Source organism: Dromiciops gliroides, chromosome 2 (genome assembly GCF_019393635.1).
Source record: "Dromiciops gliroides isolate mDroGli1 chromosome 2, mDroGli1.pri, whole genome shotgun sequence".
In the NCBI taxonomy this organism is placed as follows: Eukaryota; Metazoa; Chordata; class Mammalia; order Microbiotheria; family Microbiotheriidae; genus Dromiciops; species Dromiciops gliroides.
The window spans coordinates 664,969,443-664,989,912 of NC_057862.1; the positions used below are offsets into that span (position 1 = coordinate 664,969,443).

The following is a 20,470-nucleotide window of genomic DNA, read 5'->3' on the forward strand; positions in this document are numbered from 1 at the left end:
AATCCCAAATGGGGTCTTGAAGAATTGGACCCACTGAATAACAACACATATTGTTATTTGTGCTAGGCATTGGAAATTCAAAGTAGAAAAAAAATAGTTTCTGCCCTCAAGGAATTTGTAATCTACCAGGGAAGACAGTTTATATAAGCATATATGAGCTTATATAAGATCATAGAGCTGGAGCTGGAGAGGATTACTAAAGCCACCTAATGGAGGTCATCTTCATAAATAGATATTAAGTGACCATATATAGGAAGTTAAGTGATTTTCCCAAGGTCACACAAGTTGTGACCGAGCAGAGATTTTAAGCCAGGCCCTCTAACTCCAATACTCTTTCCCTTGGACATCCAATATATAAACAAAATTATTTCAAGGTAATTTAGTGGAAACACCAGGATTTGGCGAAGGGGCTATTTAGGAAAACTCTCCCTTTGGAAGTGGGAATTCTAAGAGGTTGTGGGGAGGTGGAAGGGCAGCAGAGATGAGAGTGTGTGAGGGCACACCCTCAGAGAAGTCAAGTAACTTGTATCACACTGTTAGTAAGGATGGAAAAAGCCACTGGATTTGTAGTCGGGATTCAAATCCCACCTAAGACACCAAACTGGCTGTGGGTCCCTTGGCAAGTCACTGAACCTTCTGAGTGCCTCAGTTTCCTTATTTGTAAAATAAAGGGGTTGGTTTCAATGACCTTTCAGTTCCTCAGCAGCTGCTAATCTAGAATGCTGTGATATTGTCACTGCCACAAGTGTGTGTGTGTGTGTGTGTGTGTGTCTATGTGCTGTGTGCGTGCGCTTGTGTGTTTGTGCGTGTGTGCGTGCCCACATATATGGGGAGGGGAGAGGAGGGGAGGCCCGCCCTCTCCTCACACCTCTCTCCAGCAGGCGCTTGCATCCGCCCGCAGTTTGACAGCTAGTGGGTGCAGGCGGCCGGGGGCTGGACGAGGGCCCCCCGAGGTGCCGAGGCTGAGACGCTGGCTGGCTCTGTGCCGCGTGCCAGCAGCGCCCCTGGCTCTCACCCGCCCGTGCGTCCTGCCCAATCGCTGGCTCGGCCGCCGCCGCCCCAGGTCCCCGGGGGCAGAGCAGCCTCTGCCGCTGTCCTGGGAACCTGCCGCGGCTGCGCTGACGGCGTGCCCTGCTAATGGCTGAGCCGCTGGGCTGCTCAGTGTGGCTGTAGCGGACGGACGCACTGCCGAACGGAGCTAGCGACGTGCCCGGAGCCCCGAAGCCCTCAGCCGCCGCCTCCTAGCGCGCTGCGCCCAGCCCAGCCCAGCCCAGCCCAGCCCAGCCTAGCTCAGGCCGGGCCAGGCCAGGCCAGTCTTGGCCGCGGCAGCCTCTCCTCTTCTCGCCTCGCCTCGCCACGCCGTGCCCCCCGCCATGGTGTCCTGGATCATCTCCAGGCTGGTGGTGTAAGTAGCCTTCCTTCCTCCCCGGCTCTCCCCTCTGGCTCCTCTCGTATTCCGCGCGCCCTGCCCCTGCCCCTGCCCGGCCCTGCTGTGCCGTGCCTCTGCTATTAATACCCGGAGGGACCGCTAAATTTAGGAGGGGAGGTACAGTAAGGAGCGGGGCTGTGGGCACCGGGACACGGGAAAAGGCAGAAGCAAGGAGGGGCACGCGGGTACTGCATTGGGGAAGCAGGGGCAGAGGCGCGCCCTATTTCTGCAGGGTCATTTAAAAGGGCTCCCTGCTGGTTGAGGAGGGGACACTGGGGGAGACCACCGGGTGGAGAAGGTGAATGGATTTCTTTGCCCTGGGGTGGGTGGCAAGAGCCTTCCTCCTCGTTTGAGGGTTGTTTCCCTCCACTTCCTTCACCCGGGTCTTTGTCTTCCTAGGCTGGGCTTTTTGTTTGCTGTCTTTATTGAGGATGGCGGGGGTCGGGGAAAGGGGGAGTGGGCAGCAGTTCGTCTTCTTTAAGAGAAATATCCCGATGGGTTTGTCCAGTCCTGCCAACAAGCTTTGTCACGAGAAATTGACAGACAGGGGCTTGAAACTGACTAGGGGGCGCTGCCCGGTGGGGTCTGCCTGGAGACTGGGTGGGGGAGACGGCGGCGGAGGCGGGGCTCTCCTTGTGTGGTGGATTTTTTTCTCCCCTGTTGTTGTTGGGTGTTGTTTTTTTTTTAATGACCTCCTTTATGTCTCACAAAATGGCAAATCTTAGTTTCCCCTGTCTCCGTCTTCATTCTAATGACCCCCTCACATTGTGGGGGAATCCTATAGGAGGGCCCCCTGTTTGAAGCGCCCTCGTTGTGATAGGAGCTGGGTGGGGTGGAGGGGTGACGGCGCTACTTCGGGTGTCTGCAGGAATGTGTCGGACGGGAGTGTCTTTTCCAGTGACAGAGACAGACAATGACAATTGGGACCTCGAGAGTGGTGTGACTAGCGAGGAAGGGGATGGGAATGGGGAGGAAGAACCTGTGGGAATACCCTGAAGGGTGTGTTCCCTCTCATCTTCCCCCACACCCAGGCTTCAGAGGTGGGGAGTGGGTGGCTAGGTCACCTCTTCTAGGCAACACTCATTCATAGATTATTTCTCTTGGGAAATAGCCTTGGTGGGTCTGGATCTGGCATTTTGTCTTGTAGATCTCCGCCTGGGTACAATTCTCCCTCCCGCACAGTTGCAGCCCTGATCTTAAGTCTGCCTTTTGGAATTGAAGAAGTAAGCCCTGGGAAGGCCTCCGGGCTTTTTCTTTGTCTGAGGGAAATGTACATGGGCTCTCTGATACAATATCATTCATTACCTGTATCTTCCATCGTCTTTCTAATGCTTTCGTTCTACCCTAATAGACCTTCCTTCCCTCCCTCCACCCCCCCCCTCCCTTTTCTCTCGAGATCTACACAAGGGTAGCTTGTCTGATTCGATGTCTGGAAGGGCAGGCCACCACTGCTTAGCGTCTGCCATTTTTCTAGGCTTTCCAGACCAAGATGGGTTGGTCTCTTTCACTTTAAACCCCCAAGTCATTTGATCTGGGTGCATCTGCAGCTGTTGCTAACTGCTGTTAGGTTTGTGTGTTATTCCGAGGAGGCATGTTAAATATTTAGACGATTTCATATGGACTGGAGAGCTCTGCATGAATAATACAGGGAAGCACAGCTCTGGGACGTTTAAAAAAGAGGGTCGGATTTGAGCTCCTTCTGATGCTCTGTGGCATCCTTCCCCACCCCGCTAAGAATGCTTCTGTGATCTTATCTGCCAGTAACTTCAGGGGGATAGGGATCCCCTGGAACGGAAAGGAGGGCATTTGATCTCTGAAGTATTTCGGTTTTGGTAGCAGAGAGGGATGAGGGTTATGTTCCCAGCCTTCTCACCGCCCCCCCCCCCCCCCAGAGGACAAGCTGGAAATATGGAAAAGGTGTATGAGGTAAAGAATCACAGGATTTTAGAACTGGGAGGGACCTCACCACCAATCTAGTCTAACCCTACACCCAACAACAAGACAAGGTGAAAGCTTAAAATGGCACCAGGACTTTTGGGATGCCATACAACAGAGTACTGATCATCTAGCTTCTGCTTGGAAACCTCGGGTGAGAGAATATTCACTCCCCCCAGAAGCAATTCATTTCGATTTGACATCCCTCTGGTTTTTTCCTGACATCAAGGGTCAATTTATTCATTGCCCCATATTTTGCCTTCTGGGATGGATAGAACAAATCTAATCTCCCTTAAGTGTGACAGCCTTTCAGATATTTAAACAAAGCTTGTCTCGTGTGCTCCCAGAATCTTCTCTTTTACAGGATAAACATGTTGTTGTCCAGTCGTCTTTGACTCTTTCTTTTTTTTTTTTCTTTTTCTGTTTTGTTTTTTTTTAGTGAGGCAATTGGGGTTAAGTGACTTGCCCAGGGTCACACAGCTAGTAAGTATTGTCTGAGGCCGGATTTGAACTCAGGTACTCCTGACTCCAGGGCCGGTGCTCTATCCACTGCGCCACCTAGCTGCCCCATCTTTGACTCTTTCTGATCCTATTTGGGGTTTTGTTGGCAGAGATACTGGGGTGGTTTGCCATTTCCTTCTCCAGCTCATTTGACAGATGAGGAAACTGAGGCAATCAGGGTGAGGCAATCACACAGTTTCTGAGGTAAAATTTGAATTCAGGTTTTCCTGACTCCATTACTGTATTCCATCCACTGCAGCCCCTAACCATCTTCAGGATAAACATACCTAGCTCCTTAATGGAACTCAGCAGTCCCTATTGGGTGCAGTGGGAGAGCAGGTGTTGGGAGCTATGTGCCATTGGCCTCTGTGTGCCTCAGTTTTCTCAGCTAGAATGGAGACAACAGTAACACCTACCTCCCAAGGTTGTTGTGAAGATCAAATGAGATAACAATCATAAAAAGTGCTTAGCACAGTGCATGGCACTTGATAAACAATTAATAAATAAATGCCTCTTCCCTTCGTGATCTTAGTTACCCTACTCTGAACACTCTAGTTTATTAATACCTTTTTAAAAATTTAATTTAATTTTTTTTTTTTGTGGAGTAGTGAGGGTTAAGTGACTTGCCCAGGGTCACACAGCTAGTAAGAATCAAGTATCTGAGGCCAGATTTTAACTCAGGTCCTGCTGAATCCAGGACTGGTGCTTTATCCACTGCACCACCTAGCTGCCTCCTACCAATACCTTTTTATAACTGTGGTGCCCAGAACTGACCACAATATTCTGGGTATTGGCTGCAGATCTCTCACCTCCTTATTCTAGGAAGCTTCTATTGCCTCTCACTGCAACCCCAGTTTGCTTTTTTGGTTGCAGCACCACACAGCGGACTCTTAGCAACCTTTAAAAATAATAATAACTCACAATTCCATTATGCTTTTAAGGTGCCCCACCTGTGGTCCTCACAACAGTACTATGAGGGAGCTAGTGTAATTACCGTTACATCATTTTATAAATAGGGAAACTGAGATTCAGAGTCCAGCTAGGAAGTTACTGAGACACTGGTGAAGATTGGTCTCAGATGCTGCTCAGTCAGTCAGTCAGTCAGTCAATAAACATTTATTAAGAGCCTACTATTGCCAGGTTTTGTACTAAGCATTGAGGATATAAAAACAAGCAAAACACAGCCTAGGGTTTCTTCTGCTCTGCTGGGCTGCTTCTTATGGATTTGGAGAAGGGTTTATGAAGTTTTCTGTTGCTGTTCAAAATAAAGATCAAACAGCAACCTGGGATTTCATCGGTAGAGGAAATTCTTAGTAAGAAAACTCCCTTTACCAATTCAAGTCAGTTCCTTCTCTACAACCTAAAGTCTTTGAGTTGCCCAGAGTGCTAAGAGATTAAGTGGTTTGACCAGTCTTGATCGATCGAATCGGGTTTTGAGCTCAGATCTCCTTTGCTTTGAGGCAATTGTCCAGCTGTTATATGTCATGTTGCCTCTCTTCAAAATAACATAGTTAAATTATTCATTGGAAGACCTATGCTCACCAAAGTTGACAGTGGTTTTTCAGGATATCTTGCATGAAATCCAGATAGAAGCAGGACTTCTTATAGATGGAGTTTCTTCAGAGAGTTGTCCCTTCTACATCATTACTTTCCCCATCGAGGTTTGGATGGATCACAGGTCGGCATAAGAAATTAAATGGGAATTTTAGGGGAGTTTTGCAGAAGCTGCAGATGACACGGGAAGGCCAAAAGATGACAGAGAAAAAGTTTAGAAACTCAGACATAAATAAAACATATGTATAGTACTATATAATAGCAACATATTTTATCTTTTTTGTTTGTTTGGGGGGTTTCTGTAGGGCAATGAAGGTTAAGTGACTTGCCCAGGGTCACACACCTAGTGTCAAGTGTCTGAGGCCGGATCTGAACTCAGATCCTCCTGAATCAAGGGCCAGTTCTTTATCCACTGCGTCACATAGCTGCCCCCTATTTTAACTTTTAATATCAAAATAATTCAGACAATTCTTCTCTGCTACAAAGGGAGAGCCAAAAATTTTATGCACATTTTCCAGATTGCAGAGGCAGCTCCTTGCTCTTGCAATCTGGAAGGGATAACTTTACTCTTATTTGCTGAAGACCCACTGCCCTAAGGGCCTCTGTCAACAGGGAGGTAGTGGATGATGGGTGTGGAAGATGCGCCCACTTTCCAACATGAACGATATGTTGCTTTGCTTTGTTTGACTACACATACTTGTTACAAGGGAGATGGTCATCGGGAAATGACAATGATTTTTAAAAGGATGAATGAAAACATTTAAGAAGAAGAAGAAAAGAGTGCCTATAATAAGATTCAGGGGCACTCTTACCGTCAGTCAAATAATCCATACAGGAAAAATTAAGTGGGTGAAGAATGCATACTGCCCATGTTATGACATCAATTAACCAACAAGCATTTATTTATCACCTCCTATGTGCCACACACTTTCTAGACAGTGGGGAATCCAAATACAAAAGTAAGGCAGTCCCTGCCCTCAAGCAGCTTATAGTCTATCAGGAGAAACATGTGCACACATATATATACATACCACATATGTGCATTGAACAGGCAGCCCACTGAGCTGGTACATCAGCGTGCGTATATTGGACCTCACTGCAGAGTGAGCGTGAGCTGGGCCCAGAAGTGGGTAGAAGGAGGAGACTGAGTTGGTTACCTTGAAATTGTTCTATGCTTTCAATGATGCCATGCTACTCTCTGTGATAGCACCAATATTCCCTTAGGGGAATGGCACCATGATATGATAAATAAGAGGGCTGGATTTGTGGTCACAAAGACCTAGACTCCAGTCTTGCCTTTGAAAGTGACCATGGGCAGTGGTCTCTCTTTTGAGGGAGGGCCTCTACCATCACAGGTCTCAGGGCAGCTGGTCATCAGCACTCTGATCACTCAACCTCCAGGGTCTCAGGTTTTGTGACTGTGAATCACAGATGAGTTGTCAATATGCATGGGGGAGGGAGTTTCCATACCAGATAGTCTCTACATGGATAAAGTCTCAGGTCTGGGCCCCAAACAAAAATAAAAACACAGGTCTGACCCAGACCTGGGAATTCAACTAAGGGGTAAATTTTCTTTTCTTTTCCTTCTTTTTTTTTTTAGTGAGGCAATTGGGGTTAAGTGACTTGCCCAGGGTCACACAGCTAGTAAGTGTTAAGTGTCTGAGACCAGATTTGAACTCAGGTACTCCCGACTCCAGGGCCGGTGTTCTATCCACTGCACCACCTAGCTGCCCCGGGGTAAATTTTCTTAAGTGCAGATCTGACCATGTGATTCCCCTACTCAATTCCAGGGACTTCCTATAGCCTCTAGGATAAAGTATAAATTCCCCTTTTAAAGTCCTTTACAACCTGGTCCCAACCCATCTTTCCAGTCTCATTTGGACTGTCTAGCCAAATTAGCCTTCTCTCTGTTCCTCATAGAGGGCACTCCATTTCCTGTCTCCAAGCCTTTCCTTGGCTATCCAACATGCCAGGAATGCCCTTCATCCTTACCTCCATCTCCCAGAGTCCCTTTCTTCCTGTAAGACACAGCTCAAGCACACAGATTTTCCTGATTTCTCCAACCACTAGTGCCCTGCCTCTTAAACTACCTTGTACTTGACTACTTTGCATTTATTACAAATCCAGATATATTTGTATTTATTCTCTTTATTTTTATGCTGCAAATATTTATATATGCTTGTTACCTCCTTTCTATTGCCCTTTTAGAATATGGGGTCTTTAGAGTAGGAGATATTTTATTCTTTGTAATTATATTCCCAGTAACTGGGAATGGGAGTCTGGTATGTAGTTGGTGTTTAATAAATGCTTGTTGGGGGCAGCCAGGTGATACAGTGGATAAAGCACCAGCCCTGGATTCAGGAGGACCTGAGTTCAAATCCAGCCTCAGACACTTGACACTTACTAGCTGTGTGACCCTAGACAAGTCACTTAAACCTCATTGCCCCACAAAAAAATGAATGAATGAATGAATGAATGAATGAATGCTTGTTGACTGATAGAGAATGCCTACATTGGAAACATTATGGTCTGAGAGCATGGGGTACTGAGTGCTTCATGGCTTAATCATGTTCACACAACACAGCTTGTACTAGCATAGGCAAGGCTTGAACCCAGGTCTTTCTGGCTTGGAATCATTTCGTAATGAAACCTGGATGCAGGTTATGGAAATCCATGATGTCAGAAGAAACCCAAATGCAGCTGACCCAATGGGCAACTGATTGACAAAGATTGACAAAGAGGGTGGATATACAGGCCAGAGGTATCGTAGACAATATCTTCAAGGGCAGCAGTGATGGGAAAAGGAGGTGGGAGGGTCATGTCATGAGAATGAAAGATCTCAGAGAGGTCTGAATTTTGCATGGGCATCCATAAAATATTGAAAGAATTGGTGCACTGTGGGTAGATCCTTTGTAGAGGATTTATGGAAGGCCATAGGCTAAAATCACAGTTTGAGGAGGGATAACCAGCTTCCCTTCTTGGTGCCAAGGTCAATAAGGTATTCATATGTATATATGTCCCACCTCCCACACTTGGTGTCATAGAAGACCTAGATCTAGATTAGAACTAGACTTAGACCTCTGAGGCCTAGATTGGACCTCAGAGGACCTGGGTTCATCACCTTCTCTCAAATTAATTCGTGTGTGGAAGGCAGCATGGTAAGAGCTCTAATTCAGTCAAAAAAACTGAATTTTAATCTTGGGTCTCTCATTTAACACCTATATGACCTTGGACAAGTCACTTAAATTCTTGGCCTCAGTTTCTGGTGACCTCTGAAGTTCTTTTCAGCAATGTTGCTGTGATGCTGTGACCTTGGATATGTCCTTTACCTCTTGGTGCAATGAAAAAGGGTAAAAGTTTAGAGTCTGAGAACTTGGGTTTGAATCCTGGCTTTGCCTTTTATTGCCTGTGTGACCCTGGGCAAGTGACTTCCCCTCTTCAATTTCTCCATTTGTAAAAATGAGCAGGCTCAGAGTGCCACGGGTCTAAGATTCCTTTAGCTCCCTCCTCTCTATGGAATTATCAAGGGCATGAACAGATGAAAAGAGAGATTAAGAGGAGAGAGGGTTTTCTATTGCCAGGGGGAAGGAATGAATGAATCAGTGAAACACTCTGATCCTTTGAAGACTTCCTTGAGCCTCCATTTCCGAATCTATACAGTAAAAGAGTTGAACTAAATGACTTCAAAGGTCCCCTTCCAGGTTTAAATCCTACAATTCCTCATTTCCCTACTAACTACCGTCCTTACATCTGCTATGACTCCATCTAAGCTGTCTCTAAAGTTGTTTCTATCTTCAGCCTAGAGTACCATCCCCCGGAAGAAAAGAACCCCTTTATTTTGTCTGTCCTAAACTTATCTTTAAGAGTCAAGGGGAAGGTATACTGCTCTTTAGTAATTTCTTTTTAACCGTATGCTGCCCCAATCTGTTCTCCTTGTCTAAGTAAATTGCTAACATATCTAAGAATTTTAAAGGTTCATAGATCTTAAAATGCAAAGGAGATTATGAGGCCCTGTCCTTTGAGGGGAGAGGAACGGATCCCCTACTTCTTCAGCAATAACACAGCCCCTGATACTGTGTAGGAAGCAAATTTGTTTTGTTTAGGAGAGACCAGATAAGCTCTCACTGGACAGACATACACAGGGACAGAGAAACCAATGGCCAGTGAGTTGGACTTTAAGTCCTAGCAAAATTCTAAAGTGGCTAATTAAGGAGATTTCTGGAAAAAATAGAAAAGAAATCAGTGATCACAAAACCAATGTAGCTTTGTGTCCAGCCAAATCAACAGGTGCCAATTACATGCCTACTATGTGCCAGGTACTTTGCTAAATGTTTCAGCAAAAACGAGTCATTCTAGATTAACCTTATTTCCTTTTTATCAAGATCACCCAATTACTGATTGGGGAAATGTTATAGAGGGAGTTTGCTTAGATTTTAGATATTTGGTAAAATGTCTCATGTCTTTCTTGCAGAAAAGATAGAGACACATGGGTGAGATGATGGTGCAATTAGCTGTATTTGGAAGTGGTTAAATGGACAGACACAAAGAGTAGTTAAGGTCCCCATATTATTTTGGCAGGAGGTCTCCAATGGACAGCTCCGGGGGACTTCTGCTTGGCTCTGTGTGCCACATTGTTTTTAACAATGATTTGGATGAAGTCATAGATGGCATGCTCATCAGATTTGCAGATGACAGCAGCTGGGAGGGATAGCTAACAAACTGGAACAGACTCAGGATCAAAAGGGATCTTGATAGGCCAGAACATTGGGTTGAATCTGATAAACTGAAATTGAATAGAGTTAACACGAGTTGGTTCAAGAAATGGATTTCACAAATCGAGCATTTATTAAGCACCTACTTTGTGCTAAGTACTAAAAATACAAAGCAAGGCAACCCCACCCCCCCAAAAAAAAAACCCACAACCTATCAGTGCCTGTCCTCAATGAGCTTATAATCTAATAGGGGAGAAAACATGCTAACAACAATGTACAAACAAAATAATCTTAGAGGAAAAGCACTAGGGTTATTTCAGATCAGGAAAAGGCTTTTTGCAGAAGATGGGATTTTAGCTGGGATCTGAAAGGAGTCAAGGAAGCTGAGAGGTAGAGATAAAACAGGACCAAATTCCAGTTGTGGGGTAGGGGCAGCCAATGAATGGAGGATGACATGGTCAGAGCTACACTTTAGGAAGATCAGTTTGATAGATGAGTGGTGGATGGGCTTGAGTGGAGAGAGACTTGGGGCAGAGAGAACCAGCTCTTGTAATAGTCCAGGCATGAAGTGATGAGGTCCTTCACATAAAGGAGGTATGATGAAACCTCAGTTTGCCTGAAAAAGATTTGGGGTTTTTATTGGCCTACAAGTTGGATATGAGTCAACAGTGGGATTGCTAAGAATGTGAATTTGATCTGGGGCTGCATTAAGTGGCTTAGCTTCCAGGAATAAAGAGGTCTCTGTTTTCTGCCTTGATCTGTACTCATCAGGAATATCGTGTTTAGCTGTGTGCCCCACAGTTTCTGAAGGACATTCATAAATTGGAGTGCATCCAATGGAGGCAACCTTGGTGAAAAAGGCCCTTGAGCCCATGTTGTATGGGGATCCGCTACAAATACTGGTGATGTTTGGCCTTGAGAAGGTAGCTAGGCAGCACAGTGGATAGGTTGCCTGTCCTGGAGTCAGGAAGACTCATCTTCCCAAGTTCAAATCTGACCTCTGACACTTACTAGCTTTTTGACCCTGGGTAAGTCACTTTGCCTTGTCTGCCTCCGTTTCCCCATCTGTAAAATGAACTGGAGAAGGAAATGGCAAACTACTCCAGTATCTTTGTCAAGAAAACCCCCAAATGGGGTCACAGAGAGTCGGACAGTACTGAAAAGTGACTTAACAACAACATTTTTGAGAAGTTATGATAGTTCATGACAAATAGACATCAAGTTTTTTTAAAAAGCTATCATATAGCAAAGGGATTAACCTTGTTCTTTGTGGCTTTAGAGGGAATAATTAGAGGTAATGAGTGGAATTTCCAATAAGACAGATTTGCCTTTGTTACAAAAAAACTTCCTACCAGTTAAATCTATCTCATAGTGGAAGACCCTGCCTCTGAAAGTAGTGATTTCCCTGCTGGAGCAATTCAAGCAGAGTCTGGACGACTGTTGATAAACACCAATTCAAACCCCAGGAAGAGAAGTAGCCTAAATCATACCAGTAAGTGGCAAATCCAATCATACAGGGTAAAAGCAAGGAAAGATGAAACATCAGTAATACCCAGGGCTGAGAGCCATAGCATATCACTGCCTACCATCAACTCTAATGAAGGTTTTGATTTTGACCATATGCAATTTAAGCTATTGAAGTTTCCGTGATATTTACAAATTAAACAATAAAAGAGCTAGATGACTACTTGTTGATCATATTGTGCTAGGGATTATTTGGCCAGAGTTGGGGGAAGGGGTTGGGCTGGACTAGTTGGTTAACTCTGAAATTCCAAACCCAATTATTGTCATGGATCATGACACAAAGCAAGAAAGTCTCATGATGCACCTGGAAGACTTGTGGCCATTATGCAAAACACTTTGAGGTTTGCGGACTTGAAACAAACCTGAATGAACCCCCCTTTTTTAAAATAACAATTAAATTTTTTCAGTATCTTAGAATTAACCTATGAAGACATTAATATAACATGGCCAATAAAACATTTTTTGCAGAAAGTGAATAACCCTAGAGGGATGGAAATTTCAGAAAGGCATATTTGACTTCCTATAAGGGAAAGCTTTTTAAAAATTAGAGCTACTCAGAAAGAACTGTAACAGTTGGCTTTGGAAAAGACAGTGTTCCTTCTCATTGGAAGCCTTCAAGCATAGGATTATGATTTGTATGTATGTTATAGAAAGGGTTCATTTTCAGATCTGAGTTGTATTAGGGTGATACTGATGTCTCTTCCAACTGAAACTCTGTGATTCTGTAATTCTAGCTTATATGACCCGGGGTAAGTCAATTTTCTTCTCTCACCTCAGTTTCCTGATCCAAACTGAAAAGAGGGTGGTATGTTACATAATCTTTAGGGCATTTTATGATTACTTTACATGATCTTACTATCATAGAAGTATATGTCGTTGAAATTCAAATGACAAGCTGCTAATTGCAGGCAACTGTCTTTCTTTGATTTTTGCAACACATAGGAACTCAGTTTCCTCATTTGTTTTTTTGTTGTTGTTGTTTTTGGGTTTTTTTGGTGGGGCAATTGGGGTTAAGTGACTTGCCCAAGGTCACACAGCTAGTAAGTGTTAAGTGTCTGAGGCCAGATTTGAACTCAGGAACTCCTGAATCCAGGGCTGGTGCTTTATCCACCTCGCCACCTAGCCGCCCCATCAGTTTCCTCATTTGTAAAATGGGAGGGGAAAGAAAAGTTAAATTCAGCTTTGTCATCTGTAAAATGAAGGGGAGCTAGATGAAATCTGAGGTCTCTTCCAGTTCTAAGTTGTTGATCCTAGATCTTAGTAAAGCATTTGACAGAGTATTTTGTGCTTTTCTTCTAATGCCTCTGTTTTGTATACTTTTCTTCTTTCTGCATTTAGTTTCCTGAACCATGAACTTAACATGAATCTCCATTTTTCCTGATGAAATTTGTTGCTGTCAGTTGTTTGTTTCAGCCCTACTCTGTCCTAAGAGGAAATTGAGCACCAAGAGACAATAAATCTGAGCCAAGAGTTTGATCCAAGATGGCAGCCACACCCCCCCTTCTTTCTTGTTGGTCTTTTTCTGACCTCTTGTCCTCATCAGGTTTAGATAGGATTGGAGTCAAGTCAACAAACCAACCGGATTTTTTTTGGGGGGGGGCAGGGCAATGAGGGTCAAGTGACTTGCCCAGGGTCACACACCTAGTAAGTGTCAAGTGTCTGAGACTGGATTTGAACTCAGGTCCTTCTGAATCCAGGGCTGGTGCTTTATCCACTGCAACACCTAGATGCCCTAGTTATAGGTTTTATTGAGCTACTTCAACAACCTGCATGGGGAGAATTAGAGAGGCAATATCGAGCACAGTCTATGAAATTCAGATCAGGTTAGAACTTTTTTTGTGTGTGTTCTCTTCCCCCTTTAGAGTGTAAACTCCTTGAAGGGAGGGACTATCTGTTGCCTTTCTTTAGTTTCTATATCATATAAGTCTTTCATAAATGTTTATTGATTGACCCTGGAGATCACTGAGATTTTTTTTAAAATTTTATTAAGAATATATTTGGCACAGTGGATAGAGCACTGGCCCTGGATTCAGGAGGACCTGAGTTCAAGTCTGGCCTGAGACCCTTGACATTTACTAGCTGTGTGACCCTGGGCAAGTCACTTAACCCCAATTGCCTCACAAAAAAAAGGATATATTGAGGTGCAGCTAGGTGGTGCAGTGTATAGAGCACCGGTTCTGGAGTCAGGAGGACCTGAGTTCAAATACAGCCTCAGACACTTGACACTTACTAGCTATGTGACCCTGGGCAATTGCCTCACCAAAAAAAAAAAAAAGAAAAGAAAAGAATGCATTGATATAGTTTTGTTTCTCCATTGCCTCAGTTTCTCACTGTATCTTAGTCATGCCCTACAACAAATAATCTTTTTTTAAAAATTCAGAAAAACAGGTCAACATATAGAAAATATATTACATATTTAGTTTTCCAACCTTTGAACCCACCCCTGCTCAGTAAAGGGGGTAACTTTCTCATATCTCTTCTTTGGTGCTGAACTTGTTTCGTATAACAAGACAGCTAAGTGGCACAGTGACTAGAGGAAAACGCTTGCTTGCTCTATGGCCCTGGGCAAGTTACTTAGCCAGTGTTTTCATCAGTTTCTCCTGAAAAATGGAGTCATTATTATCTACTTCCCAGGGTTGTTGTGAGTATCAAATGAGATAATATTTATAAAAACTTCTTAGCAGGGGGCAGCTAGGTGGTGCAGTGGATAGAGCACCAGCCCTGGATTCAGGAGGACCTCAGTTCAAATATGCCCTCAGACACTTGACACTTACTAGCTGTGTGACCCTGGGCAAGTCACTTAACCCCCATAGTCCTGCAAAAAAACCCAAAAAACAAACAAAAAAAACTTCTTAGCATAGTGCCCAGCACATAGTAGGTGCTTTATAAATGATTTTTCCTTTATCCCTTCACAACATTCAGTTTCAATTGTTTTGTGGTGGTTGTTCTTTCCATTTACATTGTTGCAATTACTGTGTATCTTGTTTTCCAGTCTCTGCTGCCTTCTCTCTGAATCAGTTCATATAAGTATCTCTAGGCTTCTCTGTAGTTATGTTGTTTCTTCCAGCACAAGATTATTCTACCATGTTCCTATAGCACCAACTGTATAGCTATTCTCTAATCAACCGGCATTTACTTTGTTTCAGCTCTTCACTGCCACAGAAATGGTTTTATAAGTATACTATTGCACATGGAGCCTTTCTTTTTATCAGTAACCTTCTTGGGATATATGCCTAGCAGTAGAATCTCAAGATTGAATTAGATGGGACCTTTTAGTCACTTTATTTTATTTGCATAATTCCAAATTGCTTTCTAGAATGATTTGGACCAATTCACGGCTTTATTAACATGTATTAGTGTGCCTGTTTTTTCCATAATCCCTCCAACATCGACAATATCAGTCTTTTGTCCCCTTCACTGTTTTGGTTTGGATTTTTCTAACTATGAGTGATTGAGAGCATTCTTTCATGTGGTTATTAATAGTTTGCAGTTCTTCTTTTTAGAACTATTTGTTCACATTCTTCAGTGATTTTTCCTTTGGGGCAATTTGCTTTTTAATTTTAGCACCTTTCAAATAGGTCAAAACTAGGTTTGAAATAGTCTGAGGTGGGATAACAGTGTGTGCATAAGGTCTGACTGTCCATAAGGTTTTGGAGGAAGAAACAGTCTCTGCTGTGTTCCTTCTTGGGAGTAATGGAAGGCTTAGAACATCTGTCATAAGAACAGATGATTGCCTCAGTCACCTTGAGAAGAAATTTGGCAGAGCTATTCCGGTAACAGATAGAACTCAGGAAAGGGAACAGCTAAAGAGATAGAATAGTAACATAAGCTCTTGAAGAGTAGAAATCATTTCTTTTATTTTTCTTTTCTCCTCCCTCCCTCCTTCCCTCCTTTCTTCCTTCCCTCCCTTCTTTTTTCTCTTTCCTTCCTTCCTTCTTTCTTTCTTTCTTTCTTTCTTTCTTTCTTTCTTTCTTTCTTTCTTTCTTTCTTTCTTTCTTTCTTTCTTTCTTTCTTTCTTTCTTTCTTCCTTCCTTCCTTCCTTCCTTCCTTCCTTCCTTCCTTCCTTCCATTCTTTCTTTCTTCCTTCCTTCCTTCTTTCTTTTTTGGTATTTGTATCCCTAGCATGAAGCACAGTGCCTGACACAAAGCAGGTGCCTTATACCTGCTTGTTGGTTGATTGACTGAAACTATTGCTCATGGCAAGGAGAATTCAAGTTCATTGGTGCTTTTTTTTTTTTAACAACTAGGAGTCAATCAGAAACTCCTTTTCATTTTAATCCTTAGTAATCTTTCTAAACCATGCCAATAATATTTAACAATCAGTTAAATATTTAACAATCAGTGATCCCCCCCAAAAAAGTGCACAGGACTCACTTTTAAGTTTAAACGGTATCATTAGCATTTTCTTCTTCACTTTCTAAAGTATAGGCAGTCAACACAACAATAAATCAAACCTTGATTTGTAGAATTTGCCCTATTTCCCAGGTGTAAATGTTCACACTGAAAATTTAACCATCAGCTAGCTGGTTAGATCTGGCTCCAGCATGCCCTGGCTTCTACCACTGTACTGAGTAATGGGGATATAGAGACAAAAACAAGACTGTTCCCATTCTGAAGCTTACATTTTAGTAGGGGAAAGAACGTGTGTGTGTGTGTGTGTGTGTGTGTGTTTCCCTGGGTCATTTTCAGTCATGTCTGACTCTCCATGACTCCATCTGGTTTTTGGGTTTTGGTGTGTTTTTTTGGGGCAAAGATACTGGAGTGATTTGCCATTTCCTTTTCCAGCTCATTTTATTTTACAGATGAGGAAATTGAAGCAAACAAGGTGAAGTGACATGCCCAGGGTCACATAGATAGTCAGTGTCTGAAGCCAGATTTGAATTTAGCAAGATGAGTCTTCCTGCCTATAGGCCCTGAACTCTAACCACTGTAGTACCTAAATCTCTCTCTCTCTCTCTCTCTCTCTCTCTCTCTCTCTCTCTCTCTCTCTCTCTCTCTCTTTCACACACACACACACACACACACACACACACACACACACACACACTAAAGCAAGTGGTATGAAATGGAAATCCATGTCTTTGTGCAGAATTCTCTTTTTGCATTCTTCTATATGTATAGAAATGCTGGGGGCAGCAAGATGGCACAGTGGATAAAGCACCAGCCCTGGATTCAGGAGGACCTGAGTTCAAATCCGACCTTAGACACTTGCCCCTTACTAGCTGTGTGACCCTGGGCAAGTCACTTAACCCTTATTGCCCTAAAAAAAAAAGAAAAGAAAAAGAAATGCTCTTTTCGGTTGTAAGTTCAGAATAAAAAACATTTTAAAAGTCATTTCACATGTAAGAAAACTGAGACCTGCAAGGGTTATCTTGCTCAAAGTCATCTAAGTAATAAATAGTAGAACCAGAATTTGAACCTGGGTCCCCCATCACCAGCACTATTTCTACACACTTGGAGTCCAAATCTGATCTATCTTTGTATCCCCAGTTCCTAGGGTGGTGCCTCTCCTGCAACTGACTCTTAACACATATTTGTTGAGTAAATAAATGATCTGGTTAACTTACCTTAGTCCTGTCCATTCTGTTGCACAAGACTTGGGGATTTTCTGCTTCAAAGCCATCATAAATCCTTGGTAGGAGACTAGACTGAATGGCAAAATTAGTTTCTTGAAATTGGAATGGGTGGGCCCGCGGCATGGAAAATGCAGACAATTGATGGTTCACACTGATTAAGGTTTTAGTGGCATAGCAGTGTCTCTGTGGCAGAATAGAAAGAACATGGCTAGGAGGCCTAGGATCTGGGTTCTGGGGTGCTTCCCAGGATCATTTGAATGAAGTGAGGATGCTGTGTGTGTGTGTGGGGGGCCTGGTTACTGTCTTTGGGTATTTTAAGGCTTATGCCTTGGAAAAGGGATGTGTTCAGTATGACTTCTGAGAGCAGAATGAGGAACAATGGATGGAGAATGCAATGATTATAACCAGCATAGGCTTTTTGTAAGGGGAAATATATCCCAACAATGTGAGCTCCCCCAAGGTCAAGGTTGGCTGGGTGGGTTTTCTTTGGAATCAGGGGCTTCTCCCCCTTGAGGTCTTCAGCAAAGTCTAGATGATGCTGGTCAGGCATTTTGCACAAGGGCCACTTGCAGGTCCTTGACAGTGGGTGCTGTTTCATTGCTTGCATTTGTGTGGCTTGCTAGATGAATGACTGACAATTTAGACTTCTTGGTCCCTTCCAGCTCAGAGATGGAGATTCAGTCCAGCTTTGCCACTTAGTGATTGGGAGAGTTTGGTCAAATTCCTTTTTTTTGGGGGGGGGGTGTCTGTTGACCTCTGTGTAAAATGAAGGGACTAGCTTCTCTCTAAGGCCCTCCCCAGCTCCCAGATTCTATCTTACTTTTTCCCCTGACTGGCCCCATAAGTTACATGTCTATTTATAAATGGGAGGCTTCCAGAAGTATTTGCAAGACAGTGAAAATACCAACTCAAGTTTCCCTGCTATTCAGCTGCCCTGTTGCTTTGTTAACTAATCCTGCTTTTTTGTCTCCTCCCTGCTGTGTCTTTGAACTTCAATGGAAAGGTCTCACCTGCTTATTATTAGGTCATCCTGGGCTTCGTTCTGAAATGAGCTCATTTCTTCCTTTATGAGAAATCAGTATATGTTTGGGGAGCTGGAATAGAGAGAAGGAAACCAAGTTCCCTATAACCTCCAAGTGGGATTCTCAGTGTGGGCGTCCTTAGTGTTCTATCTCTAGGTCTTTTCTAAGACAGGGATATTGGTGACACCTGACCAGGAGTTAATCCCAGCCAAGAACCTCTCTTGCATTTCAGGTTGGGTAGTGATGAGCTGAACATAACAGAGTTTTCTGAGGCTTCTTGCCATCCATGGATTTCCCTCTCCGGTTCAGAAAAATCCTTGGCCCATAGATTTAGAATTAAAAGAGCTGGAAAGGGGGGCAGCTAGATGGCACAGTGGTTAAGCACCGGCCCTGGATTCAGGAATACCTGAGTTCAAATACAGCCTCAGACACTTGACACTTACTAGCTGTGGGGCCCTGGGCAAGTCACTTAACCCCCATTGCCTGCAAAAAAAAAAAAAAAAGAGTTGGAAAGGACCTTATAAGTCATCTAGTTCAATTCTTCCATTTTACATATGAGGAAACTGGGGACCAAAAGAGTTAAAGAATGAACTGAGTGGGGCAGCTAGGTGGCGCAGTGGATAGAGCACTGGCCCTGGATTCAGGAGGACCTGAGTTCAAATCCGACCTCAGACACTTAACACTTACTAGCTGTGTGACCCTGGGCAAGTCACTTAATCCTAATTGCCTCACTAAAACAAAACAAAACCAAAAACCAAAAGAATGAACTGAGGGAGATTAGGGCCATGGACCCAGTAGTGTGTATTTCCAGACCCCAAGTGGGCTGAAGGAAGGATAATTGTGCTTACTGGCTATTGATCTAGCTTTTTGAATAGTGGACCTGTGCATTTGTGGAAACATTCTCTGTTTATCTGGATTGTTCAGTATGAACAAGGGTTTTCCTGGAACTCTAGACAGGAATGTGGGAAAACAGGTTGAGATCACGTGGAAAGGGAATGACACATGATATACAATTTATACACATTTATAATAAATACTAACAAACTGGCAGTGAATTAAACATGGGCTAAATCTCCAAATGACTATATCCATGTGGATAAAACCAACCCCCCCCCCCGCTATAATATGCATTTTGTTTTCTTTGTAATGCTGGGTTAGATTTTTTTAGTGTATTGATTTATTTTGTTTTGACACAAGAGACAATTTAACCTCCCTGCACCCTTCCTCTCCACTAAGACATAGTACCTAGAAACAGTTATCTAGGCAGTAGCGATTGATAGCACTCATCACTTTTTAGTAATTGTCAACATAAAGGAAAGATGTGCCCCTGACTTTCATGGGAAAGTGTTCATTTTACCAGTTGTATTTGTGCTGAGCCTCTCACTTTAGAATTTGTTTATTGTGCTCATTATATTATAGATTTTAACAAAATCAAACAAGGAAAAAAACTCTACTACATTTGGTTTTCCTTCCTCCCTTCCTTCTTTCCTTATTTTCTTCCTTCCTTTCTTTCTCCCTTCTTCCCTTCCTTCCTTCCTTCCTTTCCTTCCCTTCCCTACCCTCCCTCCCTCCTTCTTTCCTTCCTTCCTTCTTTCCTTCCTCCCTTCCTTCCTTTTTCCCTTCCTCCCTCCCTCTCTTCCTTCCTTTCTTCCTTTCTCCCTCCCTCCCCTTTCCCCTTTTTTTCCTGCCTTCCTGCCCTCCTGTTTTCCAAAATAGAGTTAATTCAACAACTATTAAGCACATACTATGTGCTGAGCACTGTGCTGAAGAAGCAAAGATAAAACAGGAAAAAGTCCTTGCCTCCATCAGCTGGTAAACAATAAATAAATTGAATTTTAGGTCTGGAAAAATTTTTTAATAGATCATGCAATCAACTTTCTTGATTTCATGCAGGGTACTCCCTAAGTCATCACAAATCAAATCAATAAAGGCAAGACCAGGAGTATTAACACTTCTCTGATTTAGTTAACAGACGATCATTATTGTCAGTTTTAAACAGCAACTTGACTAAATCTCTTATGCATGCAGTCAGTCTGATGTTTCTTTTTCTTCTCCTAATTGAAACACTCAACTTGTCCTAAGAAACATGCAATTTATTGGTTAGCACAGAGAATTTCATTAACCTAGGGTCTTTTCCCCACCACCCCCTTTCTTTCTTCTTAGGAGAATCATAGTTCTTCCTTTTTCCTTTGTATGTTCTCTCTATTTACCAATTTT

At 43.3% G+C, this 20,470-nt stretch overlaps 1 protein-coding gene across 2 annotated transcripts in view; it reads left to right on the forward strand.

Annotated features, from left to right (window-relative positions):
- The first annotated feature begins 853 nt into the window (after positions 1 to 853).
- REEP1 (receptor accessory protein 1) overlaps positions 854 to 20,470 on the forward strand; it is a 159,667-nt gene continuing 140,050 nt past the window's right edge. Inside the window, exon 1 of one of the 2 annotated variants that reach the window (XM_043983683.1) lies at positions 854 to 1,405. In XM_043983683.1, coding sequence (XP_043839618.1) covers positions 1,374 to 1,405 — 32 coding nt within the window. In that variant the 5' untranslated portion in view covers positions 854 to 1,373. The remainder of the gene's footprint in view (positions 1,406 to 20,470) is intronic. The other variant, XM_043983682.1, reaches the window with a different exon arrangement.